Genomic DNA, 16,282 nt, shown 5'->3' with positions numbered 1-16,282 from the left:
GGCTTGGAATAGTCCTTGGAGAGCCATTGAAGGTTGGAACAGACAACTAGAAAGACCCAGGGAAATAGGGCAGCATCCCATGTCCTGCTTGTCTGGTAGGTGCCATCTTGCTTTACCATGCCTGTTTCTGCCTAAAAATTCTTTTACCAGTTTTTAGAAGTTTATTTTGTTTTGTGTGGCACTGCTTCGCTATGTTTTTTGTCCGTCTCATGTCACTTGATGTTCTTATTTTCTGTCTTTGTTTTTTTCCTTTTGAATCTCTCCCCTCCCTTCCCCTCCCTCCCTCCCATTCTTCCTTTCACACTCCCTCTTTCTTGTCGCTGAATTGCCATGTGCTCCAGCTGCCCTTGTGGCCAAACTGAAAATGCATTTAGCAGGTGGTAAGTAGCATCTTTGGTGTATGTTGTCCTCTGTCTTAAGTGTATCCACTCAGTTCCAGTTCTGTGTTCCTGCTGTATCTTTCTGTAAAAGTTGGTTATACGGAGCTTACACCTTAAGTTTCCTTTCCCGGTTTACATTTGGTTCTGCTGATTTCAGTACGTCAGGGGGAAAAACATCCCCTTACTGCACAGCCGCACCCCAGGGGAATATTTGTGGTCGGAAAGTATTTTTCCATTTAGGAATAGGGGGGGGGGGGAGGAAAATGAAAGGTGGCGTTAGGTCATCGCCCTTGTTGGCAAGCTTATGGGCAAAGATGGATTCCTCTTTTTAAAATGCTTTTCTTTCTCAATTCTCAGTCGTTCTGCTCTCTTTCAAGGGCCAGATAACAGTGCTTCTGGGCAGTCCAGGGCCATGATTGCCGCTGCAGCTCACCGTAGAGACTCCAGTCACAATGAGCTCTATTACGAAGAAGCAGACCACGAGCGGAGGGTCCGAAAACGTCGAGCAAGGCAAGAATTTTATCTACAAGCCAATAATAATAATAATTTTTTATTTGTATACCGCCTTTCTATCTTACGATATTCAAGGTGGTTTACAAGCAGAAGAAACAAAAAATGTACATCTTATAACAATCCGATGCAATACAAAAATGTGGTAATAAAACAAAACTTTAAAATAAGCAACCTACATCAAACAGTAACATTCAACAATTATTAGAGTAATATAAAATAATATCAACGTATAAAAGTTAAACAGAAATCCACTCAACATTTACAATAAACAATTTCTAAACTAATCAATAAATCGGCAAGCCACAGTACATAAAATAATACACTACAAATTGAGAAGCAAAGACTAGAGGGTGGAGCAAGGCAGGTGGAAAGAGGCCTTGCCTGATGGAGTCTCTCCCCTCACAGTTCTTCCTCCAGGACCAGCTCCCTTATGAAGAATCCCAGGGCCAGGGGGTGGGGCACGGCAGGTGGAAGAAGGCCTTGTCTGATGGAGTCTCTCCCCTCACAGTTCTTCCTTCAGCCAGTGGTCATTTCTCCTCTGGTCACTACTGTGGATGCATGATTTGTCTCCAGGTGCTGTGGTTGTCTCTGTAAGCCAACCACGGGAGATGATACAATTCTTCCTTAGTCTGGAATGGGAGTGGGGATTACACAGAGTTCCTATTTATTAATTAAATTTATATACCAGCCTTCATCGAAAGATCTCGGGACGGTTCACAGAAGAAAATACAAGATAAAACGCAAGTAAATAATTACAACAAAGCAATAACCCCTCCTCCTTCCCACAGATACCGTATTTTCCGGCGTATAAGACGACCCCCAACTTTTCCAGTTAAAATATAGAGTTTGAGTATATACTCGACCACAGATTCTCCACCCGGCGTATAAGACGACCCCCGACTTTTGAGAAGATTTCCCTAGATTAAAAAGTAGTCTTATATGCCAGAACATACAGTACATTTAAGAGGCTGTAGGATAGGCCTGGTTGGGTAGGAAGGCTTTTGCCTGGCACCTAAAAATATATAATGAAGGTGCCAGGCAGACCCTCCTGAGGACAGCATTCCACAAATGGGGAGCCACTACAGAAAAGGCCCGTTCTCATATTGCCACCCTCTGAACCTCACGTGGAAGACACACACAAAGAAGGGCCCCGGATGATGAATGCAGAGTCCAGGACGGTTTATATGGGGAGAAACAGTCCTTGAGGAATTGCAGTCCTGAGCTGTTCAAGGCTTTTATATTTGCTCCATATCTAGTGGGATACACGGGTGATGCCAAAGAAACCAAACTGAGATTTCTATCGAACGACGAAGATCCATCTAGATCACAAACTGTTGCCAAATACCTGAACAGAGTCTTAGCTCTAAAGAAGGAAAAGGGCTCTGGTATGGTCAGGAAAACCCCGCTAATCCAGGAGCCAAAATGCAAAAATAGATAGTCGGACAGTCTGTGCTTTTATTAGTAACGAGCAGAGGGTTCAGCCTCTGTTGAAGGTTTTAAATATTATATGTGTTTTGGAATTGTGTTTTTATGTGTTGGGCCAATGGCTGTAAATAAAACTTACTTACTAGGCTTTTATAGGTCAAAATCAACACTTTGAACTGGGCCCGGAAACTAATTGGTAGCTAGTGCAGTCGGGCCACAATTGGCGTGCTATGCTCAAACCACTTATACCCATCCCAGTAGGTGTCTGCTGCGCCCTTAACTGGGGAAGAGAAATGAGAGAGACCTGTGCCAAGCAAGATGAAATGGCAAAAGCCATTGCATGTTCCGAGAGGCTACTGGGACTAGAGTGGGGTGCATGGCTCAGCACAGCTGGGAAATGACAACACACACCTGAGTTTCCCAGGCTTAGGCAAAAAGGAATGTCTTTCCCTTGCGGACTGGACTCACAACTTCTCCGGTACATCTCCAGGATGTAGCCAATGTTCTGCAAAGCAAGAACGGAGGGGTGGAACAGGGTTGGGGTTAGACATAGTTCCTCGCTAAAGTGGAGATAGTGGGATGGGCTCTCCTCACCATGCTATCTTCCCAGAGCATTCAGGTTTCTCTTTGGGGGCTTGTCTGACAACCTCATTAGCCAGCGCAGGCAGGGTGATGCTACTGCAGCTTGCCCATATACAGTGGTACCTCGGGTTACATACACTTCAGGTTACATACGCTTCAGGTTACATACTCCACTAACCCAGAAATAACGCTTCAGGTTAAGAACTTTGCTTCAGGATAAGAACAGAAATTGTGCTCTGGCGGCACAGCAGCAGGAGGAGGCCCCATTAGCTAAAGTGGTGCTTCAGGTTAAGAACAGTTTCAGGTTAAGAACAGACCTCCAGAACGAATTAAGTTCTTAACCCGAGGTACCACTGTATAGCAAGCCACCCACCACAGTCTTTTTTCCAACTCTGGCCTCAAATTAATTGTGTGAGCTGGGACTCTGAGGGATTGTGCACTTGCTCAAGGGCTCATGCTGGAGGCCTCTGCGTAGGGGAGGAGAAGGGCTTGCCCCGGGGTCCTCTCCACCACGGTGCTGTTTTCATTGCCAAATCCTGCTGAACATTTACTGACTATCAGCAACTGACATTCCTTCTCAGACCCATTAACTAGCTCCCCCTCTAGACAGCCACAAGTTCCTTCTGCCCAGTGGTGTGCTCAGTTCGTGTGTCAGTATTTTGCTGGCTTCAAATAAGTATATATATTAAAACCCTTCCCAGAGAGTTTGAATTAATCAGTAAACAATAATTGAATATGTGTTTAGATTTGAGCACCAGCCAAACAATGGGAAAGACCGGATGAATTGCACGCAGAGATTTCCTGAAGGGATCCCTTGCTGTTTTATTTGTCTCTCTGAGTGGAGCTTCCGGTCATCTCCGAGGCTTCTATATTTACAATCTGTCAGGCTGACAAGATTTACTCCTGGTTTCGTTCTTCCGCAGGAAATTAAGTAATGGGATTCTTATGGCCAAACCACACATGACATTAAATCACACCTCCTTATTCTTTTGAAAGCATGCATAACACTTCTGCTTTTGTTTTGAAGGAAAGGCAGTTGTGCCCGGTCCCTAATCCAATGTCATGCTCTGTCTAAATAAGAACCCTGGGTCAGTTTCCCAGAATGCCCACCCTGGGCTGCTATTTGAAGCTGCTGGTACTGCAGATAGCAGGGGTCTGGGCAGGAAGCTGGCACAAGGTCTTGACTAGGTGTCTGTGCCACTGCTTTCCTGCCGAAATAAAAGTGACTGTGATGAACGCCCTTTTTTAAAAAAATGTGAGCTGCAGTTTACCTTTTTGTGATCTGAAGGCCAGGCTAGGAGAGATGGAGACCATTGTGTATTGCTTAAACTATTTCCAAAGCAGCTGTAGGTAGGGATCAGGGTGGCCACATACATGGAAGGAGCTCAGTAGCAAATAACAAGGAGGCAGTTCAGTCAGGAAAATACATAAGGACATAGGAAGCTACCTTATACAGAGTTGGACCATCTAGCTCTGTACAGTTGCCAATGAGCAGCAGCAACTCTCCAAGGATTCATGCAGGATTCCCAGCCCTACCAGGAGATGTCTGGGATCAAATATGGGACCTTCTGCATGCAAATTAGATGCTCTACCACTGAGCTATGACCATTCCCTGCTGTCCCCTGAGAAGGGTCAAATCCTCCCCCCCCCCCGCACTTCTGTTCTAATGCAATTTCCTTCACTTAAAAAAAGAAAAGAAAAAGGGGTGGGAAATTAATTCTGCGCCTCTAACTATGATGAGGTGTAAAAAGAAAAAAACGAGCTGCTTCTTTATTTAGCATCATATATGCACGCAAGTCTTTGCAAAGAACAAAAAGACAGGATTAACAGTCTTCCTTTGAATTCTGCTGTCCTTCCTTCCCCTAGTTTCCTTGCTGCACCCAGCTCTGGTTGCTTGCAGATCTTCCCTTGCATTTGCTAGGCACTGTCCGGAGTTTGTTTGCTCAGCTGCACAAAACCAGGGGTGGTTAGCAAAGCAAGCTGCCTGGAGCGCAAGGGAAGGGGCCCACCCTGGCTGCAGTCTTCTCCAATGGAGGCAACAGCTGTGGAAACCACAGACCTCAAGATATTGGGTGGTTTTCAGGGCTGCCCGATTATCAGCCTGGGATTTTCATCTCGGATCCGCAATATTCTCTGTCTTTGCTTAGAACTCTTGCATTTCGGGTGGGTGGAGAAAAGAACCTAGTTGTATCCATGTTTGGCACTCGGCCTCCTCTCTCTCACACAGCCTCGCCACCACCACCACAGGGAAAGGCCCAAAGCGGCAGAACCCATGTCCCAGATTCAGTTCCCAGCATCCCAGTGGGTACCTGGGAAATATATTTCTCTGTTAACTTGGGCAGCTGCCACCATACAGTGTGAGGTAGATGGTACTGAGCTAGATTGATTATATTTCTGTGCTGTTTTTCATTCACATGAATCGCAAACAATAAATAACATAATACAACATAATTGTAGTAATAATAATAATCATAAAAATCATAAATGTATTTTACATTGTAATGTAGCCAAAGCAAATTCCGAGTATATTGAAAAATGTACTTGGCCAATAAATTATTCTTCTATTATTCTATAAATAATATAGAAATCATATACAATAATGGACAAATCATCAGTAAACCAGTTACAAACAACTAAAAAAATAAGCTAAATAGCACAATTACAGTCATACCTCTGGTTAAGAACGCTGCGGGATGCGTATGTTCGGGTTACACACCGCAGCGACCCGGAAGTAACGGAATAGGTTACTTCCAGGTTTGCCACGTCACGCATGCGCAGAAGTGCCGAATCGTGTCGCACGCATGTGCAGATGTGGCACTTCAGGATACGCACGGGGCTCCGGAACGGATCCCGTTCGTAATCAGAGGTACCACTGTACAACAAAAGTCATATTATAGGATTCACTGCATAATCTATAAAACAACATTAACAAAACGGCAACCCAAAAATAAATAAGGCACTGTTGATTTCATACACACGCTTTCCCCACCTGCATGACTTATAATCTTCCACTCCATGCAGTTTGTCGAAAGACACATACACACAATGCCCATGGCAGCAACTCCACTCTGAAGGCTCCTAGGGCAGGAGGGAGGGGCAAGGCAGGTGGAACAAGCCATTGCCTGGTGGGCAGCACAAAGTTTCATCCCCTACACTGTTCTTCCTCTGGAAACAGCTCCATTATGAAGGCTGGCGGGTGGGGCCTCACAAGCCACTTTTTCCTCAAATACCCCAGGGACGTGATTGCTGTGCGGCTTAGCAGTTTTCCTCTCTTGCCTAGCAAAACTCGGCATCTCTGCAGCCTCTCACACCCTCCCTAATTTCGAGGGGTCTGCTCTCTTCTCCACCCTTCAGGCGAAGGGGAAGTTGCAGCATGAACCTGTACAGAGCTTGGTGCACTTGAGCCAGCCAGAATTAATGGGCATGGGGTCACGAAGAGTCGGAGACGACTAAACAACAACAAAACCTTTTGCATGCAATTGTCCCTGGCTGGGAAAACAACAGAGAGAACCTGGCCACCCTGCTTGGACATCCTCACTCCTGTTGTGTTGGAATGTTATGTGCAGTTAAATATACTTTTCATATCCTTTGGATGAGCTTGGCTGTCCATGCAGATAAGCTTAAGATGAAAGTACTACTGTGGATGGGCAGCTCCTATAACAGCGGTGGCGAACCTATGGCACGTGTGCCACACTTGGCACGCAGAGCCCTCACTGCTGGCACGCACGCCATCAACCCATCCGCGCTGTTGTTTTTTCCCCAGGCTACAGCTTGTGTCCGCTGTTGAAATCGGGAACCTTTTTTTTTTTTTTTTTTGCTGGTCACCGGAGATTGTGTTCGGCGATTGGTTTGTTTTTCAATTTGCTGCATCAGTAGCTGTTTCTGATTGGGCGTAACAGCATTCGTTTTTTAACCCTTATTGTGCTGTGTTTTTTGTTTTGTTTTTTTTGGCGCTTTGGCAGACGACGATGTCGGTGCTGCATGTTAGTTCCAGCAAAGGTATTATTCATCATTTATTTCTGTTTTCTCCCCCCAAAAAAGCTCAGCAGCTTTGGGGCGCCCCCCCCAAAAGCAAAGCAAATTTTGTGTGACACCCCCCCCCAAAAAAGCGCCAAAACTTTGGTCAGCAGCTCCCAAAAAGAGCTCAACAATTTTGGGGAGCCCCCCCCCCAAAAAAAAAACTCTCAACGAAAAACTCAACAACTCTGGGCACTTTGCGATAAATAAGTGGGTTTTGGTTTGCAGTTTGGGCACTCGGTCTCTAAAAGGTTCGCCACCACTGCCCTATAATGTTGGGAACCTTATGCAAAGCAAGCTGGACCACATTCCTTTAGTTCAGTTTACCCTGAATGTTAATCCCTGTTCATGTTCTTTGGCATGTAGGCTTGTGGTAGCAGTTGAAGAAGCTTTCACCCACATTAAGCGCCTTCAGACAGAGGAGCAGCCGAAAGCCCCAGGGGAAGTGATGGATCCCCGCGAGGCAGCTCAAGCCATCTTCCCATCCATGGCAAGAGTGCTGCAGAAGTACCTCCGCACTACAAGGCAGCAGCACTACCATACCATGGAGAGCATCCTGCAACATCTGGCCTTCTGCATTGCCAACAACATGACACCAAAGGTACCGCAGGAATGCTACTATTGGGCGCAGAATCCAGCTGTCTGAGCATCTCAGCTTTCTTTTACACGTTGCTAGCCACTGCCATAGCTTGCAAGGATGTGCTTGAAAGTGTGCAGACACATAATTGGGACAGGGTTGCTGAATTCTACTTTTTTTGGGTGCAAAAGTCTTCATTTGTTCATTTTATGCCACTGGCTGCCTATAGTCCTCCCATGTGAACCCCAGGCTCACTTGGAGGCAGGCAAACAACAGTGTTGGGGTGCGCGCATGGAAGAATGGGAACAGAGGATTACAGCAGCCTTGGAAATTCAGTGTTACGGGATAATTGGCCATCCCTTGCTCTGCTCACTTAGGAACACCCCTTCTCCCTTTGTTGATACCACACTTGGTACTCCATTCCCCCCTTGGGTTTGTTTCTAGAGAACAAGAAGGGAGTCACAAAGGGAATTGCAAACATTAGGATTCTACTGCCTTGCACAGTGCCAAACTGTGCACTTCCTTGTTTTGCCTGCTGGCAGTCCCCATTTCATGAAATCAAATAGAAAGGTTGCAAGGACTCAGGCCAGGATGAAAATAAACAATGGTTTCCTCTATTTTTGTTGTTTAAAGTATGAAACAAATTCCAGTTGCAATGATTTTTAACTCCAGGACAAGGCCCTGTTTCATTCATTCTTCATCAGCTGTCGTTTCTTAGTTTTACGGTCAAAGTGTACTGAGTGTGTCCCCATTTCATAGCTGTCAACTTTCCCTTTTTGGGGGCGGGAAATTCCCTTATTGCAGCGCTGTTTCCCACTGCAAGAAAAAGGAAGGTTGACAGCTATGCCCCATTTCAGCTGGTTTGTGTTGAGCCTGAAGCGAAGGCCTTCCTGCTTCACAGGGAGACAATGTCCAAAAGCGACATGTGGGGTCCTCTCCTCTTAGGCCTTCTTCACTGCAAGAGAGCCCCACAAACTGCTTCCAGGATGTTTCTCTGCCAAGTGAGAGAGCAGCTCCTGATTCCTTCCTCCTTTCTTTGTATGAAAAATAAGGAAGGAGTCAGGAGATGCTTTCTTGCTTGGAAGCCCCAAACTTTGTATAGCATCTCTAAGGCAGTGTTAGAAGCTCGGATATATAAGCTAGGGGCCAAATGGCTTCATAAACCAGGGTTGCAGTTGCCAAAACTGAATGTCTAGTTGGCATATTTGGGCAATACGGCTCTAAAGTCTTATTTTTCAAATGATGGACTGACTGTGATTAATTATCGGTTAAACATTTGGATCGTTCAGATGACTACCTTGAGCTAGCTTAAGAACTTTGAGAACTTTATCCAGTGAGTGTGCACATAGATATTGGCATATTCCTATGTCTTTTTTCTTAATGGTGACATGGAGCATTCTTAACATAAGAATATTATTCACAACTGTGAACAAGTAAGTGGAGTGGAGTAAGTGAAAACAAGCTGCAACAATTAACTATAACGTTTTTCACTGCTCCTGCTCAGGCTGCACAGAAGAAGCATTTTGGTTCTTGAGATTGATTCTGATTGTGCAAATAGAATGTAACTGATAGAATTCCACAGGATGTGGTATTGGTGTGTGAAAACAAGTCAAGATTAAATGACCCCCAGGCACGCACCTCCAGATGGTGGAGACGTCAGGCATCTTCACTAGGTTGCAAGTGGCCAATAGTCAAACTGTGCCTGGTATCTGGCTAATTTCAAACACTGCTCCAAGGCTGCATGCTAGATAGCGTTGGTGTTTGCTGGAGCTTTTGGTTTTTGGGAAAGGAGGGAAGAGAACATGGTTGTGCTGTGAAACTTCCTGTGGAACGGTATCTCTTCCTCTTTTTTTGGGCCCCCTCCCAATTTCCCAGAGACGGTTCCTGCATTCTGCCTTCAGAATATCTCCTCACCCGTATGCTTCCCGTTTTAAGAAGGGATGCTACTGAGTGCTAAAGATAGTACACAAGGGCTGCTCTCAGCTTGCCCCCTGAAAAGGCAGATGAGAAGATAAGACAGTTCCACAGGTAGCTTTTGGAACGCAACCCTGAGGGCAGCATGGGAGGGGCTGCTCCCTTCTCTTTTCATAGGAGGGAGAATAGGATCTTTTCGGGGAACAATTCATATTCACAGGTGAGTTGTTTTCAGCCACCCAGGCTTATAGAGATTGAGCAAATGGCACGGAAGATTGAAGCGCAGCTGAACAGTACAGTAGGTTTGTCACAAATTTCCCTTTGCTTGCAGCGTTTTGTGCCTTCCACCTTGCCTCATTACAGAGCGCCATCTGCACATGGGCAAATGCCTTATCACTCCTAGAAATCTCCTGATTCTGCTGCTATTATGGGCGTGTGCATTTCCAGGTGTCTGTATAGGCACACAGAACCACAAGTTCTAGATACCAACCCTGATATTAATGTCCTCTTTCCAGTTTTATCCTTGGGCTCTACATTCACAGTAGAGTGGCTATACTTCAGCTTCCTGTCTTGAGTCGCGGTCCATCCACCCGGCTGCTAAGTGATCTAACCATGATAGTTACCAGCAGTTTTAGTGTGCATGGGAACAGTTTATTGGCTCTGCTCTTCACAGCAGTGAGTTCTCAACAAGCTTGGCATCACACGTTCTGGCGGAGTTTCTCTGCCACACCCCAGTGTTTGCACTGAATAAAATAAAAGTGGTATCGAGCAAGCACCTGAAAGCATAACTTGTTCTTCCAGGTGTGTAATCCAAAGCACTTTGCTTCCCAGCCGGTATTTTGTCAGCTGTCTTTGCTTTTGCTCAACAGAGGCCCGCTAGTCAAGGATAGGGCCCTTCACTAAAGAGTTGGAAGGGTGAGGGGCAGCTGGTCACATGGATCTGGTGTGGAGAAAATGACCTTGATCCTGCGCTTTTGGCAGAGCAGGTGATTTCATTGGGCCTGAGTGATCCTGCTTTTGTCGTTCCTCTAAAAGTCTGAAGCCTTCCTTTGCTTATGGCAGATAACACAGAGAGTTGGAAAGGGGACTGGACGAAACTACAAGGGACATTGTCCTGTACTGATCAAATTAAATTGGTGGTTGTATTTTTTGAACCGAAAAGTTCCTGGACGACACTGGACCTCATTTTCCCTTCTTTCTTTTCCCGACTGCTTTTCTCTAGGCTTTTCTGGAACGTTACCTCAGCCCAGGCCCAACCCTGCAGTACAACAAAGATCGTTGGGTCTCCAAACATTGGACGCTGATTAGTGAGGAAGCTGTTACAAAAGGATTAAGAGATGGTATTGTGTTCGTCCTCAAGTGCTTGGACTTCAGCCTTGTTGTTAATGTGAAGAAAATTCCATTTATCAAACTCTCAGAGGAGTTTGTAGATCCCAAATGTCATAAGTTTGCCCTTCGCTTGCAGTCTGAAACATCAGTCTAGCTTAGAGGCCATAAATGTGTAGATGATGAGAAGGTAATTTCTGACTTCATGTTTTCAGGTTTTTTTTGTGGGGGGGGGGTTTGCTTCATTTTTGTTCAGATTAAAAAACAACAAGCGATGGACCGTCCACACTTACCTGGAAAGAGAGTGGAGGAGGGTCTCTTTTGACAGATCTGAAGAGCTCATGGATTGGGTTGGGCACGTTCATTGGGACAGAACGGCTTCCCTTGGTTCCTGCACATTGCAGAGGCCTGTAAGCCCATGTAGTGTTCTGCTTCTGCCTGCCACCCTGCCTTAGATCTCCTGGTGTGTAAGTGGTACTTCTGTTCCACCCCAGACTGCCTCTGTATTCCTCAACAAACAGCTTTTCACAAATTCTCATAAGCTTGCTTGGCTTTTGGCAGTCATCTCCGTGGCTCAGTTCAGACCTCATACAAAGCCATGGTTTACGGAACTGAAACTATGGTTTGAACTTCCAAACATATGGTAGGCAGTTCGCGGTTTAAAGCAGCCCGCTTGCCTTCACTTCCAGTTCTCCAACATTTAGTACCATAAATTCATTCCCATGTTGCATATACTGCCCCAGCTTCTGGAGGGGAAGAGATGCCTTCAATTGTGATTTGTCAATGCAGCCATTGCATTGTATTAAAACGGTTAAAGCTTCCTTCCCATGGTTTGTTATGATGCCAGAACTGAGCTTCTATGAAGGGGATTTTCAGTTATTGCTATTGGGCACTATCTGATGTGGGAAGGACATTCTGCTTCTGAAATAAGGTAATTTGTGTAGAGTGGTACCTCGACTTGCGAAGATAATCCGTTCCGAAGGCGCCCTCGTAAGTCGAAATCTTCGTAAGTCGAAGGCGCCATCTTGGAACGGAAAAAAACTTCGCAAGTTGAAAAAACCGCATTGAAAACCTCGTAAGTCAAGGTATCGTGCTGCCGCTTCCCCTTCACAACTCAAAAATTTAGGAAGCGGCGGCCATTTTTTCACTTACGGAACTGATTTGGAAGCCGAAAACGTCGAAAGTCGAGTTGTTCGAGGTACCACTGTATTTTGAGGGGAAATGCATCTACATAACTCTTACCTTTCCAATGACTGACAAAGTTAGTCCCCCCCCCCACCAGCACTCTGTTTTGTAGCTGTTTGAATAATGACCAACGGTGTGTGTCTGGTACATAAATAGGTTTGCCATAATGGCTTTCATTCCTTTCAGCCTCCTAAAGCTATACACTTGCCCTACTAGGTTAAGCACCCCTCTTCTTTCCTTGTGTGTAGATCTCTGTTAATCTATTTTTCTAACCTTTTGAGGCTTTGTCCATTACACCTTCTCCCTTATATATATTTATGCAGTTGCAGAATATTTGAGAAGAGTTTGGAGTTTACTGGAGTCTGACCAATTTGATTGTGAAGTGGGGGGGGGGAGTGTATTTCCTATTTAAAAGGGTTTTCTGTTCCCCCGGAGAAGAATAGGATTTTCAAGTCTCTTTACCAGCACATGCCTACAGGGGAGGGGAATGTTAGATTCAGAGCAGGGAACACTTTCAGCGATTCAGACAGCTACTTAGCATTTGAAACCAAGCTGCATTGAGCTTTGCTGTTTCCAGGAGCCCATATCACTTAGCTGACCATGGTAGTCAGCTGTGGTTGCCACTGACGCTTTTATCCTGGTAAGTCCTCAGTCATACTCCCAAAAGGAGGAGGCATCAGCCTCTCACTTCATTTTTGAAAGCAGCATGTTTCTTAATTGTTTCTGAGTGTCTCCATAGCCTGAAGTTCATGCTCTGCTATCTTTTCCCATGCACTGGAGTTGGCTGTTTTCAGGCATGGAGACTGGGTGGGAGGGGGGTGACTGGTTTTTTGCACCAACCCTGTCACTCTGCTTGTAGGAGAGGGCAAGTGCTGTCTCTCCAGTGTGTGAACAACTCTGGAAAGGGCAGGGGAGTGGGGGCAACTTGGTTGTCACTCTGGTTGTTTCACAGCTCCATCTTGGTGGATCTCTGCATGTTTTCTTGGCCATTGTGGTACTGTTGGTTCTCCTGCGTCCTAGTTTCCAGGTTTTGCTGGCAGCTGCCCTTGTTTGATGAGGGTTTCTTTTAATCGTAGCTTATTTTCTAAGAATATGAAAATATATAATCGGATAAAACCTAACACTTAACGGAAGGAGTAGTCCCGTAAACATAATACTACCACAAATTGTTCACTCCAGATAATATCCTTCATAATGTTAAGCCATAGCTAACACTGCTTGGCATGTGTCTTCTTCAGATGTTCCAATAATTAAGAAAATGTGGCCAGTGCTTGCTTACTTATGCAAAAACACATGCACACTCTCAAGTTCAGTGTGTTTTCCCATCCCACAAATGCCTACAACATGTTAATTAATTATTTGAGGCTAACTGCCACACTTTCCTCAACTTCTCATTCAAATCAGGAACCAGCAGACTGTTCCCCCCCCCCAAACTTTGGTAAGAATACTATAGCTAGCAATAACAAATTGGCCAATTAATCTTTGATTCTTCCTCACAGTACCTGCTAGATAACTAATTTCTTAACAACATTTCTTTAATTATTAAAACATGTTTCCACTATGGTTTTACTGATGTATACTACTCCATACTGGCATTTGTGGGGGGTTTTTTTTTGTCTCTGTTAACGCTCTGTACAAATAGCACACACTTTTCTTAATCTGGCAGATTTGTATTACCAACATGCACAGTTTTGTAAAAAAAACATTGCCGATGACACATTGCATATAATTTTTAGAAGCCTTTTTGAATTGGTCTGTAAACGCTTGGTCTAAATCTGAACATCTAAGACAGCACATTAAATTGAGCAGAGCCTGAAAATGGTATTCCAAGCTGAGGACTTCCCGGCTGGCTGATAACATAGCAAAGGATCCAGACTTCTCATGTGAAAATTAATCCCCGCCGAGGCATAATAATGGAGTGCGAGTAGAAAGAACAGAACTATCCCAAGCCAACAAGGCTGTAACTCACACCTTCAAGCCCTTAGTTGAATTTGGAGCCATAGCTAAATAATTTGGTTTGAACTCCACGTTTGGGGCTTCAAGCCATGAATGACAACTATGCATTATGACACTTGTCCTTCTCAAAGCTGAAGAAGAGCTTTCTGCTGTGGATGTGTGTTTGATAACCTCGTCATTCAAGGGGAAGGACAGTATGGGGGTACACCAATGAGATTTCTTCTTAATAATATTGATTTTTTGCTTCTTCTTCTTCAGCTGAGTGTCATGCTAATCAGTTTAGCTTGTGTGTGTGTTGTTTAAGGAGCGGTAGTGCTTTCCATCTCTTTAAATCAGAACATCCCTAATGGTTTTTAATGAAGGAAATGACAGCCCTGTCTGGTGTCTTCATTGCTACAAACCCATTTTATGGAAACTGCTGCAGCTGGGTGACCACTTCCTAAAAATGAATTCCATTTAACTGTTTAGGGTTGGGGGTTTTTTTGTTTCTTGTTTTTTGCCTGAAACCATCTTAACTGGAAGGGAATGTCACACTGACACATGAAGTGTGAATTCAGAGCCAAAGAGGTCTGTAGCTTGGTTGCTGCAGAGGAGTTAATTTCAAGCACTAGTTACCTTATATTTCCCCCCTTCTTCTCCAGTTCCCTAAAGTTTGGAGGTTATTTGCTCAGGAAATGTTGACATTCTTAACCTTCTTTTGTACTCTTAGGTGACAAATGCTTGTGAAATGTAAAAAATGTATGAAAGAACCAAATAGAAGCAACGTTAATTGCTTTGGAATTGGGGTTTTTCTTTAGCTCTAATCTCCACCCTCCGATTTAGAATGCTATAACATTTTTGTTGTTGTTGAAAGGAACTCTCCAGTATGTGCTCAGTTGAAAGTTATTGCCTGTTCTAACACCTTAGCTGCTTAAACCTGGATGAGAGGGCAAACCTCTCCCTATTATTTGCCGGGTATATTTACTTTTGCATTCTTTTGAGATCTGCAAAGTTTGAAAGAATGTGGGTGGCTGGAGGCTCTCCTGTTGTCTTTTTTCCGTCTGCCACAGCTGAGTGTGTGTTTCACTGTAGACAAATTACTTCACTCTCTCATTTTCTTGGTGCCTCCATTCCTTGTTTGTAACACCAAAAGGACATTGTTGCTGCAAGGTTGTGATTGATCCTTGTAAGAAAAAAAAGTGTGTTTTAGACATCAAATATGCCATACCGACAGTAATACAGTAGCAGTAAAATTACAGAGCTTTTCTGGAAGGGAGACTATCATATTGCTGCTATGTGATTGTCCATTTACACCGTGCAGTTCTTACGAATATGAACATGCACTTGAATCCCAGAGGGCTAGAGCGAATAGAAAACTCCTCTTCCAGTTTCACTTTAAAATCCTTTTTCTTTAAAAATAATTCTTGGTCATAAGTGTAGCTGGTATGTTTTTTCAATGTTGTGTAAAGCTTTTGGGGCTTATTGACTCTGGGCTGATTTAATGTTACCACTATGAGCTTTGGTGTGGCCACGTTCCTCCTTAAACCAGTAAAATCTATATCCAGGAACCGGGTGGGCTAGTGGATGGCACGCTACCTTACCATGGGCATGGGCAACATTGGCATGGGAAGTGGCCCTGCCACTCACTTCTTTGACTTGGGTGTGGATTCAGTCATTTACAAGTAAGTGCTGTGTAAGACTTGACCACTCGTAAGCAGTTCCCATGCTGCAACTGTAATTCCACATTGGCCCTTGTTCGCTTCCACTGTGATTTGGGTGCCTTCTTACCTAAGACCAGCTGGTCAGTTTGCAGCCGACAACTTGCTTTCTGCTAGATCCCTGTTTCATTGATACGTGCTGACAAAGCACATGTGATGGGTTGTTTTTCTGTGTGGGAACACCACTGTCCATTGTCAGTGATTTGCTTGTGCTGCTTTTCACATGTTAAAACTTAGGGCTGTACCCCCCTAATAGTGTTTTCCTTCTGTGGCTGTCTTTGTACCTGCTGTGGTGACTTCTCTGACCACGTGTCTGATTTAGTATTGGGGATGTGGGGGGAGTGGAGAGATCATGTGGTGGAAATGACATGCCTCTATGGGGAGGTGTGCACAGCCAGTGAGCCCACACATCTATGTGTTGATTTGTAGGGTTATGTGACTGAGTCCATAACCGTTACAAAAAAATGTTCTGTCTGAGTTAGTTCTTGTGTGAACAGATTAATGTAACCACCCTCATCCCACCTATGAAAAACCAAATATACCTGACACTGAAAACTGACTTTTGAGCAGGGAACTGTAGTCTGAATTCCCGTAACGATTTGGGGATCCTGTCCATTTGGCATACAAGGTGTTTGCCTGGACAGGAAAATGAACATACAGATTGGAGGGAGACAAGGAGGAGGGGAAGGTTTTGTTTCATATGGTGTTGA

The 16,282-nt window shown here is 44.6% G+C and overlaps 1 protein-coding gene across 2 annotated transcripts in view; it reads left to right on the top strand.

Moving 5' to 3' along the window:
• The window catches only part of VANGL1 (VANGL planar cell polarity protein 1), a 42,781-nt gene extending 31,819 nt beyond the window's left edge, over positions 1 to 10,962 (top strand). For both annotated transcript variants that reach the window (XM_033172990.1, XM_033172989.1), the window contains exons 6-8: positions 758 to 890; positions 7,284 to 7,518; positions 10,631 to 10,962. In XM_033172990.1, the coding sequence (XP_033028881.1) occupies positions 758 to 890; positions 7,284 to 7,518; positions 10,631 to 10,891 (629 nt within the window). In that variant the 3' untranslated portion in view covers positions 10,892 to 10,962. The remainder of the gene's footprint in view (positions 1 to 757; positions 891 to 7,283; positions 7,519 to 10,630) is intronic.
• Positions 10,963 to 16,282: the final 5,320 nt, after the last annotated feature.

This window comes from Lacerta agilis, chromosome 16 (assembly GCF_009819535.1).
Source record: "Lacerta agilis isolate rLacAgi1 chromosome 16, rLacAgi1.pri, whole genome shotgun sequence".
Classification (NCBI taxonomy): domain Eukaryota; kingdom Metazoa; phylum Chordata; class Lepidosauria; order Squamata; family Lacertidae; genus Lacerta; species Lacerta agilis.
This window is presented reverse-complemented; position numbering and strand designations above follow the sequence as displayed.